Source organism: Onychomys torridus, chromosome 11, assembly GCF_903995425.1.
Source record: "Onychomys torridus chromosome 11, mOncTor1.1, whole genome shotgun sequence".
NCBI classification, from domain to species: domain Eukaryota; kingdom Metazoa; phylum Chordata; class Mammalia; order Rodentia; family Cricetidae; genus Onychomys; species Onychomys torridus.
The window spans coordinates 3,749,684-3,768,761 of record NC_050453.1 but is presented as its reverse complement, the minus strand read 5'-3'; the positions used below and the strand labels follow the sequence as shown (position 1 = coordinate 3,768,761).

Sequence of the window (19,078 nt, the reverse complement as noted above, 5' to 3'; positions counted from 1 at the left end):
GCAGCTCTGGGCAGAGGTGGGATCAAGTCTCAGTCCTCACACTACCCTCCATGTTGCTCCCCATTTGAAGTGCAGAGATAACCCAACAATCACACTATTCTGTCAGGAGTCATTTGTTAAACCCAAACTTTCGCCGTTTTTTCAGTTCAGTCTTGCAGACATCAAGACCACTTAAGATCTTCGATTTTATGACTCCTGCTAAATCACCCTTAAGTTAATTTGGCCTGGTTTTAAATGAACACAAATTAAATTAATCTGACATAATATAGTACATACTATAAATGTTAGCTAGTGTGAGTCAAGTTTTTTTTTTAATTTCTTTTCCAAAGAATATTTATTCTGTGATAATCACTGGATGTATGGCCTTCTTAGAACAGAAAACCCTTTGTAATTGATTTGTGCTGTCTTAAGGACAAAGGGTAGAATTAGATAGGAAGAGATGGGAAGAGTAGGTGATGGCGTCTTGTATAATAGTGATTGTGAGAGCAGCAGGATTGTGAAGTATCGCACACATAGCAAGCATTAAGTGATCCATAACAGAACACAAGTGGAAGTTGTAAGAAATAAAGTCAGGAAGTTGAAATGAGATATTGGTGTACCCAGAGCTGTCTGGACATTCTCATAACTAGAACACAGCCAGGAGAGCAGACCAAATGCCCACTCTCGAGCAGTCTACTTCTTTACTCTGGTTGTTAGGTTACCACGAGGTTAAACTACTAATTTCCTTTCTGTTGCTGTGATAAAACATTCTAGCCAAAAGCATTTTGAAGAGCAAAGGGTTTTTTGTTTTTGTTTTTGTTTGGTTTTTTTTTTTTTTTTTTTTTCAGCTTCCACTTCCAGGTCATGTTCTATCATTGAGGGAAATCGGGACAGGAACCCAAGGCAGGAACATGAGACAGGATTGCTTGCTATTCCATGCAACATTACCTCAAACCAGGGGATAAACTCATACCCAAGGAAGCTGCTTACTAGCTGGTTCACTCTCTGGATCACACTCTGCTGGCTTTCTTATAGATGCCAGGCCCAGCTGCCTTAGGAATGATGCTGCCCACAGTGGGCACCCTTCTCCCCACAGCATCAGTCATCAGTCAAGACAGTCCTTCATGGGCACACCACAGGCCAGTCTGATGGAGGCAGTTCCTCAGTTGAGGTCCCCTCTTCCCTGGAGACTCTGTGTTGTGTCAGGTTGACATAAAGACTAACCAGCACATGTACCTTAAATGTTAGGCCAAATATTTATGTCTCTAGGTAATGAAAAGCCTGGTTCAAACAGAATTCTCTTCTAATAATCGGGGAATCAGCTCACATAGCTGACATCCAAATAGATCAAGCTTTGTGATCCAGTTAACCTCACAGCTCAGGCTTCCTGTGCCAGTGCCGCCCTCCTTCATGTATTGGTCTCATCCTTACCCGCTGGCCCAGAGATCCAAGAGCTTGTACTTCTATGAAAGATGACAAGTGACAAAGTAGGTTAATTTTTCCAAGAAGCTCTCTGAAGCTTCTCTTCAGGCCTAACTATAGCTCCCATTACCATCTTCTTAGTCCTGCTCTGAGCCCACTGTGCCCGAGAGAGCAGCATGGAGGCAGCTCCTGGAGCTTCGTGACAGGTGCTAGGATGGGGTGGCTGGATGGCAGCACGTTTGCAGTCTTTGTTTTGAGTAGCTTTTTTTTTTTTTCCTAGAGAATCTGTTTCTATTATACAAAATTTTGAGGGCAAACAAGGTAGAAATAGTTTTTTTTTTTTTGTTTTTTTTTTTTTTTGGTTTTTCGAGGATAGGGTTTCTCTGTGTAGCTTTGCACCTTTTCTGGAGCTCACATGGTAGCCCAGGTTGGCCTCGAACTCACGGAGATCCGCCTGGCTCTGCCTCCCGAGTGCTGGGGAAATAGTATTTTTTAGAGATCAAAAAGTAATGTAAATATTTAAATGCTATTGCAAGATAGTACTAATGCTGCGGAATCATTTCAAGAATATTACATCATCTGAAAGCTAAACCTCAGAAATGTATAGCACCCTTCACTTAAAGGTAAAGCCTGATTTTTCAGTTTTAATTTTTGGTTTTAAGGCATGCCTTAGTTCCAAGATAAAGTAAATGGGCATTGTAAGGGCATTTAAATGGGAGAAAGGAGACAGAAACAAATAACTGAATTTCCTGTGCCCAGACCGGTGCTGGCAAGAATCACAGGCTTTGTTTTGCTGGGAGTCTGCTCCACTCACAGAGGTGTGGTGGGTTTGTATCCGAGCTGTGGCTCCCCTTCTGCCATTCTCCTTTAAGGACCCCTCACTGTGCTGCGGTTAACCGTGTCTTCTGGTTATTCGGCTAACAACACACTTCTGTGTAGGTTCTCATCCTCTGTATGATGTTAGCTGTAAAGGAAAAACATCCCATGCTCCTGGAGGGGAGCTCCTGCTTTTAGTTCCTCCTTAGTGCCATCTACTAACTACATTTTGTGCAGAATTGATCACCAGAAACCACTCTGCCTTTATAAAAAGTCAATATTAAAGCCACAGGGAAGTTCATGGCTAAGTCTTGAACTTAAGTATACTCTTCTCTGAAGTGTGCTCTGTTCCCTTCTCCAGCCTTTTACTTTTATGGTAGTAAAATGCTACTACAGTGACTGCAATGCAAAAACCAGAATCACAGCCTGACACTCAATTATGGTTGTCATTATTCTGAATATTATGCTCAGATGAATGTTAAATGAAAGCACAAGAATGCTAAACACTAAGATGACTCATGGATGGATCCCCAGGAACTACTGTGGCTAGTTGGGAGGCTACCACACTAAATGGTAGTCTTCTGGTTTGTTTATAGAGTCCCTGCAGTCTGCACTGATCTGGACCTCACTCTGTTACCCAGGCTGACTCAGTTTCTGGAGTGCTGGGATTACAGGCATGAGCCATCACGCTTAGCTAACTGAGAGCCTTCTGAGTTGCTATTTTCTACTTTAAAAATCTCTTTGGTCAGCCGGGCAGTGGTGGCGCACACCTTTAATCCCAGAACTCGGGAGGCACAGGCAGATGGATCTCTGTGAGTTCAAGGCCAGGCTGGTCTACAGAGCTAGTTCCAGGACAGCCAGGACTATACAGAGAAACCCTGTCTCCAAAGACTGAACAAACATACACAAATCTCTTTGATCAGGTCAAAGAGGATATAACTCAGAAGTAGAGTGATGACCTAGCACATTGAAGGCCTTGGGTTTGATCCCCAGTATCATAGAAAATGAGGCTGGAGAGATAGCTCATCAGTTAGGAACACTTGTTCTTGCAGAGAACCTAGATTAGATATGATACTCACATGCTAGCTTACAACTGTCCATAATTCCAATTCCAGGGGACCCAGGGCCCTCTGCTGACCTCCCCAGCCACCAGGCATTCACATGATACACAGACATGTGAACGAAACACTCATACACATAAAATAAAATAAATAACTCATTTTTAAAATTTATCTGTTTATAAAGCCAGTATTAGTGAAAAACCATCAATTTTGGCAGATTTTATCTGGTTCTCACTTTCTCATGAAGCAACGTTGCTAAGGTACATTCTTTGCCTAGCATTTAAATCTGTTTGTGTGTATGTGACTTATTAATAAAGCTATTAGGGTTCTGAGTGATTTTCATTCCTAGATTAAAGTAGTTCTTTTTATTTTTCTAAATCTTAATAGGATTTTTCCAATTAAAGATGTGCCCTTGGAGACTGATGACCTCACCAGTTGGCTCTATCAACGGTTTATTGAAAAGGAGGACCTCTTGTCACATTTTTACAAAACAGGTACACAGTATCCTCCTTATACACAGTTCTGAAGTTATCAAAGATGCTAAACGTGTTTTAGAGGACAAACATTTTCCAGTTATTTATTTTTGTCTTCAAAATATTTAATTTTATTATTTCTAATTATATGTAGGGATGTGTGTGTGTGTGTGTGTGTGTGTGTGTGTGTGTGTGTGCGCGCGTGCGCGCGCGCGCGCGCGTGCGTATGTGTATGTCTGCATGTGGTTATGTGCACACAAATACAGGTGCCAGAGGAGGCCAGAGGCTTCAGAATCCCTGGAGCTGGAGCTACAGATGATGTAAGCCACGTGATGTGGGTGCTAGGAACCAAACTCAAGTCCTCTGAGCAGCATCAGACGCTCTTCACTTCTGAGCTGTCTGTCCAGCTCCTTTTCAGTGTTTAGATTAGAGGTCAAAGTCATTCTCTGTGTAAGAATTTCAGCTTAGAATTTATGGAGAGAAAATTTGTGTTGATGTATTTAGATTCTTACTTCATCAGCCCAGGCACAGAATGGAGTAATGAGCATGTCACCCAGTGATTGACTCAAGGACACAGGAATGCAGACAACGTCAGGCGCACGTGTAGTTATTGGAGGTTACAAGGAGGCTAACTAACAGTGCTGTCTGACATTGTAGTCATTGGAGGTCATGTAAACTGTATTTCTACTTGCTTTTCCCTCCCTTCCATGCAGACATTCATCCTGCTGCATGGTTTTGGCTCACGGTCACTTGGCCTTGGTGCTTTGTGCCTGTGTCACAACAGGAAGTGGTTGAATCAAATGTCCTTCTCAACAGGAAGCAGAAGAGTACAGATTCCTTTTTTTTTTTTTTTTTTTTACAAGAAAGGGTATAGTTTACTATTTTCAGAGTTCGAAGTCCTTATTTCTCCTTGGGAGGGAAAGGCATCTGTTCTTACCTCTTTTCTATTAAGAACTACAGTGAAGCTGGTCCTGGTAGCACAGGCCTGGGAAATTGAGGCAGGAGTATCCCAAGTTCAAAGCCTTCCTCGTTAACTTTCTGAGATTTTGTCTCTGAATAAAAATTAAAACTCAGGCTGGAAGTGTGGCTCAGTAGTAGAGTACTTGCTTAGTATGTGTGAGGCTCTAAATTGAGTCCCAAGCACCAAAACACAAAACAAACAATATAAAGAGAAAAACACAAGAGAAGGAAGAAGAAAGGAAGTTAGAAAGAAAATTAACATTGGTTGGCACAACCAACATGCTTTCACAAGTTGCTGTGTTACAGGCTGAATAACAGGGCAGGCGGGGCAGGGTTAATTCAAGGCCTAGCAGGCATCTCAGGTGATCAGAGAATAGACCTTAACCCCCACCACTTAGTCTCTTGCCTTCCAATAGTGCCTAAGTTGTAGCAGCAATGGTGAGCCTCTTGAAAAAGGCCCCCTGCATACCAGACCTAGAGACTGGAAAATGCCCCTCTGAAATGCTTGTGAGCAGCAAATCCCCTTATGAGCCAGCTTACCCTGGGGATTATCAGCAAGGGCAAAGACTGGAATACAAGAGTGGTAGATGATCTCCAAACACTGAACTAAAGCCATCTAGCTTTCCTTTCCAGAAAAAAAAAAAAATTTAGACATGTTTTCTTTGTATTCTCTTTCTTGTTATGAAGATACATTTTGTAAACCTTACTGTATTTTGAGAATATCAGTGTTATGTAACCACTTTCATGGCCAAAAAAAATATGCTATTTCAGAAATTATTAGATGTCAGTTTCACAGATCCCATATCTGACCACTGGAGAAATGTAGCTGTCCAGTGGGGAGCAGGCAGCCTGAGTGCCTGTTCTCACAGATTGACTCCAGTGGAGATGGACAGTCGGCAAACCCAGAGAAGGAAAGCAGATAGACCATTGCAGACTGTAAGAGGGAACAGAGGCTAGAGGGTGGCATTGCTTCTGATCTGGGATGGATGCTGATGACTGAGTCATTCACCCACTAGGTAGAAGAGCGCTTGGCTAAGGCTAGGTAGCTTAAAAAGTGTCAGAGGAAATCTCTGCAAAGTAGGGCAATTCACAGAAAAACCTAACTGTGGATGAGCACTCAGCTTTATTTCAGGAGACTTGTTCTGCGAGGAAACACATCCCTTTCTGTCTTGTCTTCTAGGGGCCTTTCCTCCTCTCCAGGGCCAGACGGAAGCTGTTTCCAGGGAGATGACCCTCAGCAACCTGTGGATATTCCTCATTCAGTCCTTCGCATTTTTGTCAGGCTACGTGTGGTACCACATCATTCAGTATTTTTACCATTGCCTATTTTAGGAACTGACTTGGACTTGTCACATAGGAGTTCAGACTTCATACATGTGCATTATTTTACATGTGCAAATCTAAATATACAAATCAAAATATATAAAAAGCAAAGGAAATTCAAATGGATGGATTAATGTTACCCCCTTTGGGGTATTTTAAAACTCTGCAATGAGGATCAGTAATACAATGATGTGCTACTATATTTTAAGAACTTTTCGTGTTTTAAAGAGATACACTCTACCTTATGTTTATGCAAGCATCACACTGGGAGAAGAGGAAATCATAAAATCATCCTAGAAGACTCCAAAAGAAACTGTTGCCACCAGATGCCCTTGGTCATGCCCCTGTTCAGAAGCTGTGCTCCTCTTTAGTAGGGCAGAGCTTCACAACGTTAATGTGTCTACCCATCATGATGAGGTACTGGTAGCCTGGAGAGCTGGTGGGCAAGTCCTGAGGACTGGTCTCCTTATCTAGCAAGCTGCAGTCCTCAACCCTGGCTGAGGTACAGTGTTGGCATTCTGTGGGGAGCAGTGTCCACTGTGCACCTGATCACTGTGTCCCCAGAAAGGCTAGCTCAGCCCAGCACCGTGTTTACATGTGCTAGTGTTTCCCTTCTGTCGGGAGAAGGGAGCACCCACTTTCTCTTTTTGTATAGAAGGCACATCATAGAATGAATATTGTATTTTAGAAAATGCACTTTTTTCAGATGCAAATATAGCGAAGGATAGGAACACAGCCTGACAAAGGGAAGCCTCACCTGTGAGCAGGCTCCCAGGAGGCTTTCTTGTCTGTGTGCTTGCCCATGATACGCTCCAGCACCATCTTCATTGGTCACCTCCCAGACCCCATTCCCCTATTGGTAGCTGGATTCTCTCCACCCCCAATTTTGACATAGTAGCACCAAATGTATTTGGGGGCAGTTAAAGCAAATTAACGTAAAACATTTAAATGACCAGTTTAAAGGAAATAGACTAGCTTGTTAGGAAATAAAAGGTAGAACCAGACAGTGGCTTGCAGTGTTGACACGGCCTCCTGTGATCCCAGAGTCTGTGCAAACATCAGTGTGTTCCATCATTAGCGTTAAGCAGCTGCCCTCTCAGGGCGGCAGAACCAGGACACGGCAGCTCAGTGCACTTCCCAGTCTCTTCCAGCTGTCCTTGAGGAGGGCAGAGTCAAGACAAAGTTTTCAATTTGTCATTGTGTTCATGTGATTTACCTCATAGGAGAACTGAACTTTGCCAGAAGTGCAGGCACTGCGTCGTACTGAGACAGAGGGTTTGTTTAGGGTGATGAAGTTCCTAAGCCTGAAAGTCAGCAGTATTCTTCTGTGGCATGAACACTGTAGAGTCCCCCATTGTGACTAACAACACAAGTAACAATTCTGAGAAATAGGCTGTAAAACAAAAAAAAAAAAAAACTAATGTTTTCTGTTCTCAAATAAACCAAAAGGAAAAAAGGAAGAGAAGATGCGAATATTCCCCAGTTGTATGGGAAAGGCTGACCAACACCAAATAAAAGCCCATAGCAGCTTCATCTTTAGCAAACCCAGAGCATGTGTGAAGGAGAATGACGTGTTCCTGACATACCTCACTGGTACCTACCACACCACTACTGTTACAGTGCAGGAGACAGTGGGTTTGGTTGTTATAAGCATTTCACTCTGGTTTTCAGTGACAGTGAAGAGAAAGCAGCCCTAATCTGGAAATGATGGGCAGCCAGAGAGAAGCTACTCAACTCCTCTAGTTGAGGCCCAGGGATGACTGTTCATTTGCAGGATGAATTGAGTTGAGACATTAGTTGGCCATCTCGGGGAGAAGTTGTTCACTGTCAAGTATAGCATGCAGTTCTAGCTAGCAGACCAGTTCCTCATTGCAAAGCAAGCCACAGACTATGGTGGCCAGTTCCTATATGGGTCTGTATATTCATACGTGCAGACAGAAATGTGGCTCTGACCCCCTTCTACCACTACTATGCTCCAAAAGGAACGTGATCATTGAGTATAGTGTACATGTTAAACCCACTCCTCTAAGACGTGTTACTTTCCAATGCAGTTTCATTTCCACAGTCTCTAGAGTGACAAGTAACTAGATTTGTGAGCTAACTTTTGATAATAGACATGAGCTGTAAATAGATATGTATTTGATTTGTCCTACACCTCTTCGGTTCTTTCAACATGTCTTCTGTGTGCAAAACATGTTGAGAGTATTGATAGTGCTTCCTTATCAGTTACTGGAGTCCACCTGCTAGTACTGGGGAATTGAAGAGAGAATAGCTGTTCTTAGGGTAGTCTGGGGAAGCCACAATATGCCACTGAAGAGAACTGAATAAAATTCTCCATTTGTACTTAGTGTGTAAAGAAAGCAAACTACTGTCTTAAGTCAGGGGAAAGTGAGTAAAGGCACTCCAATTTACAGAGGCATCCTTCATGGTTGCAGCTCTTTGCCCTCAGCTGGACTTGCCTGGCTTCCTGCAGACAAGGCAAGACCAAGCAGCAGATCACCCCACCCAGTTCAGAAATACACATGACAGAGAAGCCTGTAAGCAGTGGGAGCAAAGAAAAAACAGAATGGAACGAAGCTTGAATGATAAACAAGTTAGATGAGAATTTCATAAAGTATGAAAATGGTTATCTGTGGTTTCAGATCTGTCATGTATTAGTTTTTGGTATTACAATTCATAAATTCCTACAGCAAAAAACTAGGGATGCTGATTAAGTAGTCATTTACAGGGTAGTTGATCCAGTATTAAGTCATAGGAAGCCAAAAATTAAATTCTATGTAGGAATTTCAGACAAGCAGCACAGACAAAGCACTGAAGCCAGCGTAGCCTGTGGGCTGGAAAGGCATCCCTGAACAAGACAGGGTTGGCACAGCTGAAATTGTTTCAGAGATGGAGTCTTAACTCACCCATGTGGCCCTCAGCATCCTAATGATGCTGTCTGGATCAGTGTTGGGAATGCCGCTTCATTCATGGCCACATGTGTGGCTCCCTTCTCATTAATTTGTCTTAGTGACATGTTTTGACAATCGGTAAAGACTAAAGACCCTTACCAACTTGGTCCTGGTTATAGTCACAGAAAGTAGTCTTTGATCATAGGTAGTCTTCTGTATCCCGTTGATGTTTTGTTTGCACTACTGAACAGGGGGAGTTAACTGATGTTTTTGTTTCATCCTTTTTCTTTGAAGTCACTGCACAATAGTGAACACAGGATTTCACTCCAGAGTTACCTTTACAAAAAATGTATTCAGCAATGGTCCACAAAGGACAGATGATAATGGTGTCTTCTGTGGGCTTTTGCCCTGCAAGTGCCGTGAGCCTTCTGTCTGCAGACAGGAGAGTCAAAGGCGCTCTGGGTCACAGGCGTGCTAGTTCACGTCATGATGGGTAGAGACTAATGTGTTTGGGACCAAAACCACCTGAGTTGGAAGTTTCTGGATCACAAAGGAGCCTGGCATACTGTGCAGCAGTCACTGGTTGGTGCTGTCTGGTGGTCATTTTGCACTAGCCCTCAGTAATTACAAAGTGGGCTTTGAGAATATGTTGCAGGTTCTTAACTGTTAGGGAGAATGGCCATAGTCCTGTGAAAGATACAATTTGGCGCTTTTTGCAGAAATTCCATCTGAGGATTTTTACATTTAATATTTTTTTTAAAACAGTCTAAAGAGCAAAAAAATTTATGTGTATTATAGTTACAAAGTATGTAAATGCTTTGAATGATTTTATTTTTATTGTGTAAAACTGTTGAACACGACTGTGGTGCGCAAATTCTTTACACGTAAGGAGTCTATGCATTTCACAGTCACATCTTATGATTGGGTAATGAGACAGTTATACATTAACTGCCATTGTCTTTATAAGTGCTTTCGTTTTCTTTACAATGTCACACGTTGTATTTATTTTCTACAGGTGGATTTTGTTCATGATGCTGTAGTGTTTACCTGAGCTTTTTGAGTTTTCTCTGTGGTCCGCACGTCGCAGTGTGTGTTTTAAGAATGACTGAAGGCCATGGCCACTGTACTTCACTTCTGTAAAGGGCTGGTCACATGTGGATCTGGTTTCTGAATGCATTGGGATGATTTTTACCAGGTCACCTTTTCAGAAATCTAGATATTGTGAATACCAAAAGAAGAAGCATTTTCTCAGCAGAAATTAATAGCTGGTTCTATTTTTTTTTAATGTAGAGAAAATAAAGTTGATTGTTTTCCCAAAACAATGTTTTTAATTCTTAATAGTGGGGGTGGGTGTCTGTGCTATCCTGGAGCTCCTCAACACTGACTGCTGCAGCATGTGCCTGGAGCTCAGCATTCAGTGGCCAGTGAGAAAACTACCCGGTCCCTTACGGGATTTAAAAGATTTGCCCTTCCCCCAGTCTGCTCATTTGATGTGTGCTGGTAAATGTTTATCAGTCCTCTCTCTTGGAAAAAATTATGTATGTAAGTGCACATACATGTGTAATAATTTTTCTGTCAACAGATATTTAATGCAGTTAGCCAATAATAAAATATAAATAATTGATTTTTACAATATAATTGTCATTGCTGACCTCTCAGAGCCAACCAGTGACTGAATATCAACCTTGATTTGGTTGATGGCATTATGTTCTAATGTACTAACCATCTCCACATAAACTGTCAGCCAATCTAGAGTACGACTTATTACCAGACTCTTACCAGTAACCTGTCAGCCAATCTAGTGTATGACTATTACCAGACTCTTACCTGTGAACAGAACCTCCTTTTAGCTTCAGCATTAATTAGGAGTTTAGATCATTTATTTTTAATTATATTAAAACCCTAAAATTGAATGATCAGAAGCCGGGCGGTGTTGGCTCATACCTTTAATGCCAGCACTCAGGAGGTAGAAGCAGGCGGATCTCTGAGTTCGAGGCCAGCCTGGTCTATAGCGTGAGTTCCCAGGATAGCCAGGGCTACACAGAGAAACCCTGTTTCAAAAAACCAAAACCAAAAACAAATGATCAGCTCTTGGAGGCAAGTCAGAACTACCTTCATCACACCACTTTCCTCTTGTGTTTTGATATGGTTTAATTATTAGCGTTGAATAAAGTTCTCAGAATTGACTTACTCACTAGTCCAAGAAAAATCCTGTCATTGACCCTTGCAGCTTTTAAAGTGTGGGAAAGCACTGAAATCAATATGACCAAGTAAGCTTTTGATTGTGAGCAGTCTGATTAGATAGCAAGCTTTTCAGGAAGCGGCCACAGTGACCAGCACACTTCATTTCTCAGAGCTGAGTAAATGCGGGACGCCTGTCACTAAGTTGTTTGTTTTTTTGTTTTGTTTTGTTTTTGTTTGTTTTTTAACATTAAAAACATTGATGGTTTAGTTACTTGTTTGTAAAATGTGTTTGACCCCATTGAAAACTTTTAATGTATTAAAATATCTCGGACAGTCCTACCAAATAAGTGAAATAGTTAGAGTTCAGTCTACCTCTTTTTTTTCTGGCTGGATTTAGGCTGCTGGTTGGTTGAGCTGCGGTTTTTTTTCCCCTCTGAAGCACTTGGTGTGGAAGACAGCAGAGTGGGGGCTGAGCCCTGAAAGCAAATGTGAGGCTCTGCGAGATGTGTTGCTGACCAGCCCTGTTCCCCATGAGCTGGGGGAAAGCCATTGTTTTTAATTCCCACTTAATATGAAAATGTTTGTTTTAAAAAATGTTTCTTGCTGGTGAAAAAATGTATTTTTAAAAGGAAAAACCAAAACCTCTTTTGGTCTGAGGAGTCAGCTGTATGAGCAGGTGTGACCGTATCATAACATGCTGATGTCATAGAAATCAATAAATTTTTACCTCTCAGGAGTCGGGTGACCTTATTCTTGACTCTTAAAGGCTGGAAAACAGATTAGAGATGCCCACAGTTCAGGATGCACAGAAGCAGACAGACACACAGAAGCAACACAGGGGTGGGGAGGGGCTGACCACCAGAGCTAAGATGGCCCCTTTCATAGTCAGAAGAATACTCCTCAATGGGTATGAGTAAGCCGGTGTCCAAAGAAGAAACTGAAACACTTGTTTTCTCTTGGTAACCAAGGAGCATCCTTGGTTCCCACACCCCGGAGATGCACTGCAGGGTAGAGATAGGCACTTGTGTGGCTGAAGCAGGGGAATTACTTTTTTTTTTTTCTATATGTATGGGTGTTTTTGGCCTGAGTGTATGACTGTGCCATGTTCGTGCTTGGTGGCCCCTGAAGCCAGAGGAGTCATTTGGTCCCCTGGGACTGGAGATACAGACAATTTTAAGTTGCCGTATGGGTGCTGGGAATTGAACCCCAGTCCTTTGGAAGAGAAGAAAGCACTCTTACCACTGAGCCATTTCTCCAGCCTTACTTGGTGTTAGTGAGAAAATGTGAAACTGAGTAAGAGACCCTAAAGATACCAGTTACTTATTTAATGTTTCTCTATTTCACTTTGGGCCCGAAAACTACCAAGGCTTATCTGCAATTTTCTATCAGTTGATACTGTATCGGGACCAGTTGGTGGTCGGTTGGGGGTAAATAAAATAGGTACTCAAAAGGGGGAGTGATCAGAAGAACTGGGGTGCCAAAAAGAGGACCCCAAGATATTGAGTGGTGCTGTGGTTTCATATCACCTGTGTCCTAAAGACTGCCTGCCATTCATGTATGCCTACCTCCCATTTCAGGTGACTCTCCCCTGAACAGGAGAAAGGCAAACCTAAGTCATTAGGAATCTGTTAGGAGGTCCAGCAAAGGAACAGTTCACAATGCTGATGACTCAAGCCCTTACTATCACCAAGGCACCTAAATCCACAATAAAGCTTTTTGTCTACCCTGGTAGTACATAGTCCAGTAAAGACAAAGGGTAGCACCAGTATTTGGGCCTGTCTTGGATATCTTGGATTCTGATGTGGGACAATGGGCTTCCAAAAATGCAAATAGAAGCCAATAAGACTTTGTACAAGGGCTGGAGGGATGGCTCAGAGGTTAAGAGCATTGGCTGCTCTTCCAGAGGTCCTCATTCATGGCCACGTGTGTGGCTCCCTTCTCATTAATTTGTCTTAGTGACATGTTTTGACAATCGGTAAAGACTAAAGACCCTTTTGTTGGGCAGCTTGCAACCACCTGTATCTTCCAGGCCAGGGGATTAGATACACTCTTCTGAACCCTGGATCACCTACACTCACTGATATTATTTTAATTAGTCTCTTTTATACAGAGTGCTGAGGATTAAGTATACATGTTGAAAGGCTGGTGGATTTCAAAGTTCTACAGTTTTCATTTCCCTCAATTTTGAAGTAAACATGAGAGCCCCAAGCTCTAAAGGATGATTTCTTAGAATGTCCCCCTGAGCTCTGGCAGAGACAACATTAACCACTAAAAAAAGTTTGAAGTCTATGGCTTTATCTGTTTCCATGTGGAGGTGATGTGTCTTGCTCTGTTCAGTGGGAGAGGGGGAGAACGCCTTCATTCCACACTGGAGGGGAGAGGGTCCGACCCCATACTGCTTCTGTTCTTTCTGAATTCTAGGTCTGAAACTGGCAAAGAACAACTAGTAGCACCTGATGCCATGTGCCCTTCCATCACAGCCAGGGCACAGAGGAGGACCAGGATCTGGAGTTTTTTCAACCTCACTACTTATGTATCAAATAGGAAACTGTCAAGGAGCGACTTTCAGTATTAATGAGACGTTGTACATGAGGTGCAGAGGATGTGCTTTGTATTGAAGGCTTGAGAGTGTTTTTCTGCCCCAGTTAGGCTCAGTGGAGGGTGTGAACTTTCTTTTTTTTCCCCCCCGAGACAGGGTTTCTCTGTGTAGCTTTGTACCTTTCCTGGAACTCGCTATGGAGACCAGGCTGGCCTCGAACTCACAGAGCTTCACCTGGCTCTGCCTCCCGAGTGCTGGGATTAAAGGCGTGCGCCACCGCCGCCCGGCTGGGTGTGAACTTTCTGTCCTGGATGTACCTTCACTCCAGACGTCCCATCTTGTGCACAAGACTGTATCATCGCCACAAAGGCTATCGATGCTCACCAGCATATTTTCCAGAGCCTCAGGTTCTTTGAGTTCTGACAGACAAATCCAATGAGCATGGCCATGCTGCTGACCCCACACAGACTATCCAATGCCCTTAGACAGCGGCAGGAAAGAGCTTTGAGGTTGGAGAAGCAATTAGGAAGGCAGGGAGACGGGAGCATAAAGAGGAAACCGGATCTGCTAGACTGAAGACATTACTCTTAATAGAGACCAATTTTTGCTTCTGAGACATGATGTCACCTGTGGTATGGACCTGAACTAATTATCATAAGGGAGAGAAATATAGTTTCTGGTGTCTGGAAGCTGTTCTCTAGCTGTGGTCCTCTCTGCGTGGGTCTTAGAATGGTAACCATGGCATTGACAGCCCTACAAACTTCAGGGAGGTCAGTGTAGTCCTGAAAACCTTTCTCCTGTCTAGTTCCCCAAGTCCCTGAGCTTGCCTTGAAATTTGACACTTTCCACTATTAAGTGTTGTGCTGGGTGCTCAGGTTAGGAACTGGGTACTACAGGATGTAAGCAGTGCAGGTGCAGCTCACTGATGCTTACTGGGGCCACAGTGTAGACTGCAAAAGGAACCGGAGGGTGGACTTGGGCAGCATAATGAAGAGCTGGTCTTTCTAGCTGCTCTCGCAAGTTGATTAGAGCTCATGCTTTGGTTGACCTGTTTCCTCCGGTGTAGGGCTGCGGTAAACACCACATGGTTCTTGAAGCTTCTGTGCCCTTCCTTACCTGCCATTCCTCATAGCCAGCTCGGCCCTCTTCCTCCCGTGACTGGCTGTTGGAAGCAGTTGTTGTTGCCTCTGCTTTGTGTGTAGTTTGCAATTATTTCCTTGGGCAACTGTGGAGGAGGCTCTGGGGTCCATCATGGTTCTTCCACCTTCAAGCAGATGTCTACCCCACATGAAAAATCCACTTTGGCTCCTACTATCTTAGGAGGTCTGATAAAAAGGCACTCTACTACCCACAGCTTGAGGGTGGGGAAGGAGAAGAGACTGTCTTGTGCCCAGTGAAGACCTCCAGACGAGGTGAGAAGGCCGGGCTGGCTACAGAGGGGAGAAGGCTGCTCTGGCAGGTTGGATGGTTCTCCGTGAGATGCCCACCATGCTGCATAGAGGAGGGAACACAGGGCGATCACTTGAATGGAGTCCACGGGAACAGGCACTCCCTGTCACTGGAAGATGTCACACAGGCCGGGCAAGTTAGTGCCAGGGTGAGCATGGGTGGGAGACTCTAGCCTGGGGGATGGGGTGGGAAGAGCTGGACCTATTCCCTGCCGCTCTCCCACCCCATCCCCCATGTACTCTTGTCACAGGAAGCCTGATCAAAGCCTCCACTGTGCTGGCTTTTCTGTTGCTCTCAGGGGAGGGAGGAGCAGTGAGCTCAGCCAACCCTTGCTCTCCTCACTGTAGAAGCCTCTCCCAGCTAAACCCACCAGGAACAACCATCATTGGCGTGACCCGTGCAAAGTGCAATTGCCGAGGTCCTGGTTCAGAGAATTAAGAATTGTGACAATGTTCAGGACACTAAAGCAAAGCGAGGTCACATTCTCAAAACGTCAGCCCTCGGGGTACCAGCATGGAGAGCTAAAGTGGACACAGGGTCCCACCCCAACCCAGAAGCTATGTGCAGCTGATGCCTTCTAGCAAAGAAGAAATCAGTTTTCTCCACACTCCAGGGCAGACCCCATCCATACCCAGTAGCTGGCCAACACAAAACAAACTCAACATTGTTAGGGTTTTTTTGGGGGGAGGGGAGCTTGTTTCATTTTGTCATTTTTTTTTTTTGTCCTGTTGGGGTGGGTTTTTGCTTTGATTTTCATTACTTAATTGTATTTATTTGAGAAAGAAAACATGAAGTTGGGTAGTAGGGAGATGAGAGGGTAATGGGGAGAACTCGGGGAGGGAAAACATGATCGAGATATATTGTATGAAAAAATAATTAAAAAGAATGCAGATATATAGATGCCGGCCCTGCCATAAGGACTGCCAAGGAGGAAATCTGGTCCCCAGATGAGGAGACAGACCCCTGAAGTGGGGAGCCCAGCCCCCAGGGAGGCAAGAGGAAGGTGTGGTGATCTGGTGAGGAGACTGCAGTGTTTGCTCTCTGATGCTCTTCCCGTGCAATGAGTAAGGTGCCCCTGGACTGTAGGGCAAGAACAAAGGGCTCCACCGCACAGGCCCCAGAACTGCCCCAAGACACAGGGCACCCAGCCAAGCTCTGACTGCCCTCTAGATGGGTACAAAAAATTCTCCCGGCAGAAGCTTCAAGGTCCAAAGCACATATGCCTGAGGTGGGAAGCTGCCCTGGGGACTTCACCTGAGAGCCCAGGGAATATGGCAACACCAAGATGCCTGTACCACAGCCTCTGGGTATCCTGGGTATAGCCTCCCAACAGAACGTGGCCAAAGATCACAAGATCCGTGGTTCCTCTCCCACCCCTGCGTTCCAGGGACCAAACAGAAGCAGAAGAGAGGATGGGACCAATGAGCTGCCTAGAATGTTTACTGAAAAGAGACCAAAAAAAAAAAAAAAAAAGACAGACTATGTCACCATTACAGCTGCTGAGGACAACACAGATGACCCAAGTCACTATCTAGAGATCTTGGTAGGGTTCGTTTTCTCTGCCAATTAAAGGATCAAAAGGCAGGAAAAACCTCATACATGGCAGGTAGCAACAAGCAACAAACTGTCACAGATGAAGAAGCATGCACTCGTGTGTGTGTGTGTGTGTGTGTGTGTGTGTGTGTGTGTGTGTGTGTGCGCGCGCACAGCAAAGCACACACATGGGAGCATCACACACACACACACACACACACACACACACACATCACAAAGTGCACAGAAACACTCCACCAAAATGGGGGGATGAGGTCTGTTTCCCCCTGGAAGGCTGGAGTGTTTGGGGTAGCTTGGGACTTCCCCTAATTTTGGTCAGTCAGCTTAAGCAAGGAAAGAGAAGAGAAGCTGATGTGTCCACAATTCCTTGTAAAAGTGTTTAGGGCTAGCCTTGAACATGTTGACTAGCCTGGATCAGTCAGCTGGAATGGGGGGGGGGGGGTGCACTGTTGGTGGGAGGAAAGCCTGCCAGGCCTTTGTCTCAGGTCAGGAGGAAGAGGAAGCCAGCAATACTCCATCTTTTTTCTTTGTCTGCTTGTTTGTTTGTTTTTCGAGACAAGGTTTCTCAGTGTAGCCCTGGCTGTCCTGGAACTCACTCTGTAGACCAGGCTGGCCACAAACATCAGAAGAGATCCCCTTGCCTCTTCCACCCAAGTGCTGGAATTAAAGGCTTGAAGCACCATCACCGCCCAGCACCACCTTTTTATCTCTGTCTCCCTGTCAGGAATTTATCTTGCTCCTAATCAAGGCCTCACTGGGACTTAGGGCTGGGGGAGGGGTCACCCTTAGAGGCTTCCTAAAGAGGAACTGCAGGGAAGGATTCAGTGCTTCAGGTTGGCAGAAGATCAATTCTAACCCATTCTTCCCCTCAGGCTCCTCGGTGCCTGGCCTGCACTCAGCAGCCTGCTTACACAGCAAGTGCCAAGCTCTCCCTCCTCGAGGCTCTCTCCCGGCCTCATTTCCTAGAAAACACTTCCTACACCCTGGTTGCTTCTGGCCTTGTTCTGAGGAACTGGTGGGCGAGTTGCCCAGCCCAGAGCTGAGCAGCCAGCAGAGGAGTGAGCCTGTGAGCATCATTATGTGTGAGGAAAGGACCAGAGCTAAGGAAACAGGCACTCTCGGCTACAACCCTGAGACAGCCAACTTCCACACTTACAGGTTCACTTCATGGACGAAGCGATATCTGAGAGAGGAGCATCCGCAATGAGATGAATTGGAAGTGCAGACCCTCACGACTTTGTCTCTTTACCAGGCTCTCCTCCCGGCACACCCACACTTTGTTTCTCGGAGCTTGTTAGATTGGCAAACTATCTGGAATCTGAACTGCTGGAACAAGCTGATTGTGAGTGGTGGGGACACTTGATCCCGAGTCACAGCCAGAAATTCTCCCTCCAGGTCCACATTGTAGGAGCTCCAAGTCCTGGGGAAGATGCTTGGGTTTCTCTGAACTTGTCACTTATCTGGCAGAAGGGATTATTATGCCTGCTATCTGCCTGCTGGGTTTTCAGGGGGTCATCTAGGTGAGAATGTGTATACACAAGGGTGAGTTCAGTGGTCACTAGTAGCATAAGATACTCATTAGAAAGGTAAGCTTTCTCTCTGTGGCACCATCTATCGGTTCACCAGGCCTAGTGTTGGCTTGGAGCTAAGATGAGGAGATCCTGAGATGTTTTCTAGGACAGCTGAGAGTCAGAGAATGCTTAGCCAGGTGACACAGTAGGGAAGACCCCACCACCACCACAACCAGTCTGCACACTGGGAAATCCATCCCAATTAACAATGTGGAGAGTGGGGCCTGTGATGGAGTCAGGAGGGTGCTGCCCTTGAAAGGGGTAAATGCTGGTCCCAGGGCTTAGTCACTGTGGGAACTGGTTCCTGAAAAAGTTGAGCCTCTTTCCTCTTGCTCTTGTGTGTGTATTTGTACGAAACACCTGGCTGTAGCAGAGGCTAGCCTAGAACTCCTTATGGACCCTAGGCTGGCCTTGAGCTGTGGAGGAGGAGCTCCACAGCCTTGTTCTAGGAATCTGGTGGGAGTCCAGCTTCTCCCAAGTAGTCTGCAACCTCCAAGACCAGACCTTGGCATTAATCACCCAAGCTTCAAGGCACCTGCTTCCTGTTCCCAACTATGTTATTTCTCCGATGTAAGATTTTTGCTTCCGAGGCTGTACATCTAGTGAGGAGTCCAAGGACCTGGCCTAGAGACGGTGGACTTTCAGAGCCTGTTGTGACAGGAGCAAGGACAGTAGGGTGACATCCCATTGCACTAGCAGTAGCCGTGCCCAGGAGGTCAGGACAGGGTGGTCAGTGCACTGACTGCGACCACTTGGTCTTTGACTCACATCTTTGAATGTGCTTGCTCTGAAAGTGCATAAGAGGAGCCAGCACAGGAGCTGGCACACAGAACACTCCGGGCATGCTTGGGACAAT

General features: G+C 44.9%; 1 protein-coding gene across 3 annotated transcripts in view; it reads left to right on the top strand.

The window, feature by feature from the left end:
- Lpgat1 (lysophosphatidylglycerol acyltransferase 1) overlaps positions 1-7,435 on the top strand; it is a 56,694-nt gene extending 49,259 nt beyond the window's left edge. For all 3 annotated transcript variants that reach the window (XM_036201879.1, XM_036201876.1, XM_036201877.1), the window contains 2 exons: positions 3,666-3,772; positions 5,892-7,435. In XM_036201879.1, the coding sequence (XP_036057772.1) occupies positions 3,666-3,772; positions 5,892-6,043 (259 nt within the window). In that variant the 3' untranslated portion in view covers positions 6,044-7,435. The remainder of the gene's footprint in view (positions 1-3,665; positions 3,773-5,891) is intronic.
- The last annotated feature ends 11,643 nt before the right edge of the window (positions 7,436-19,078 follow it).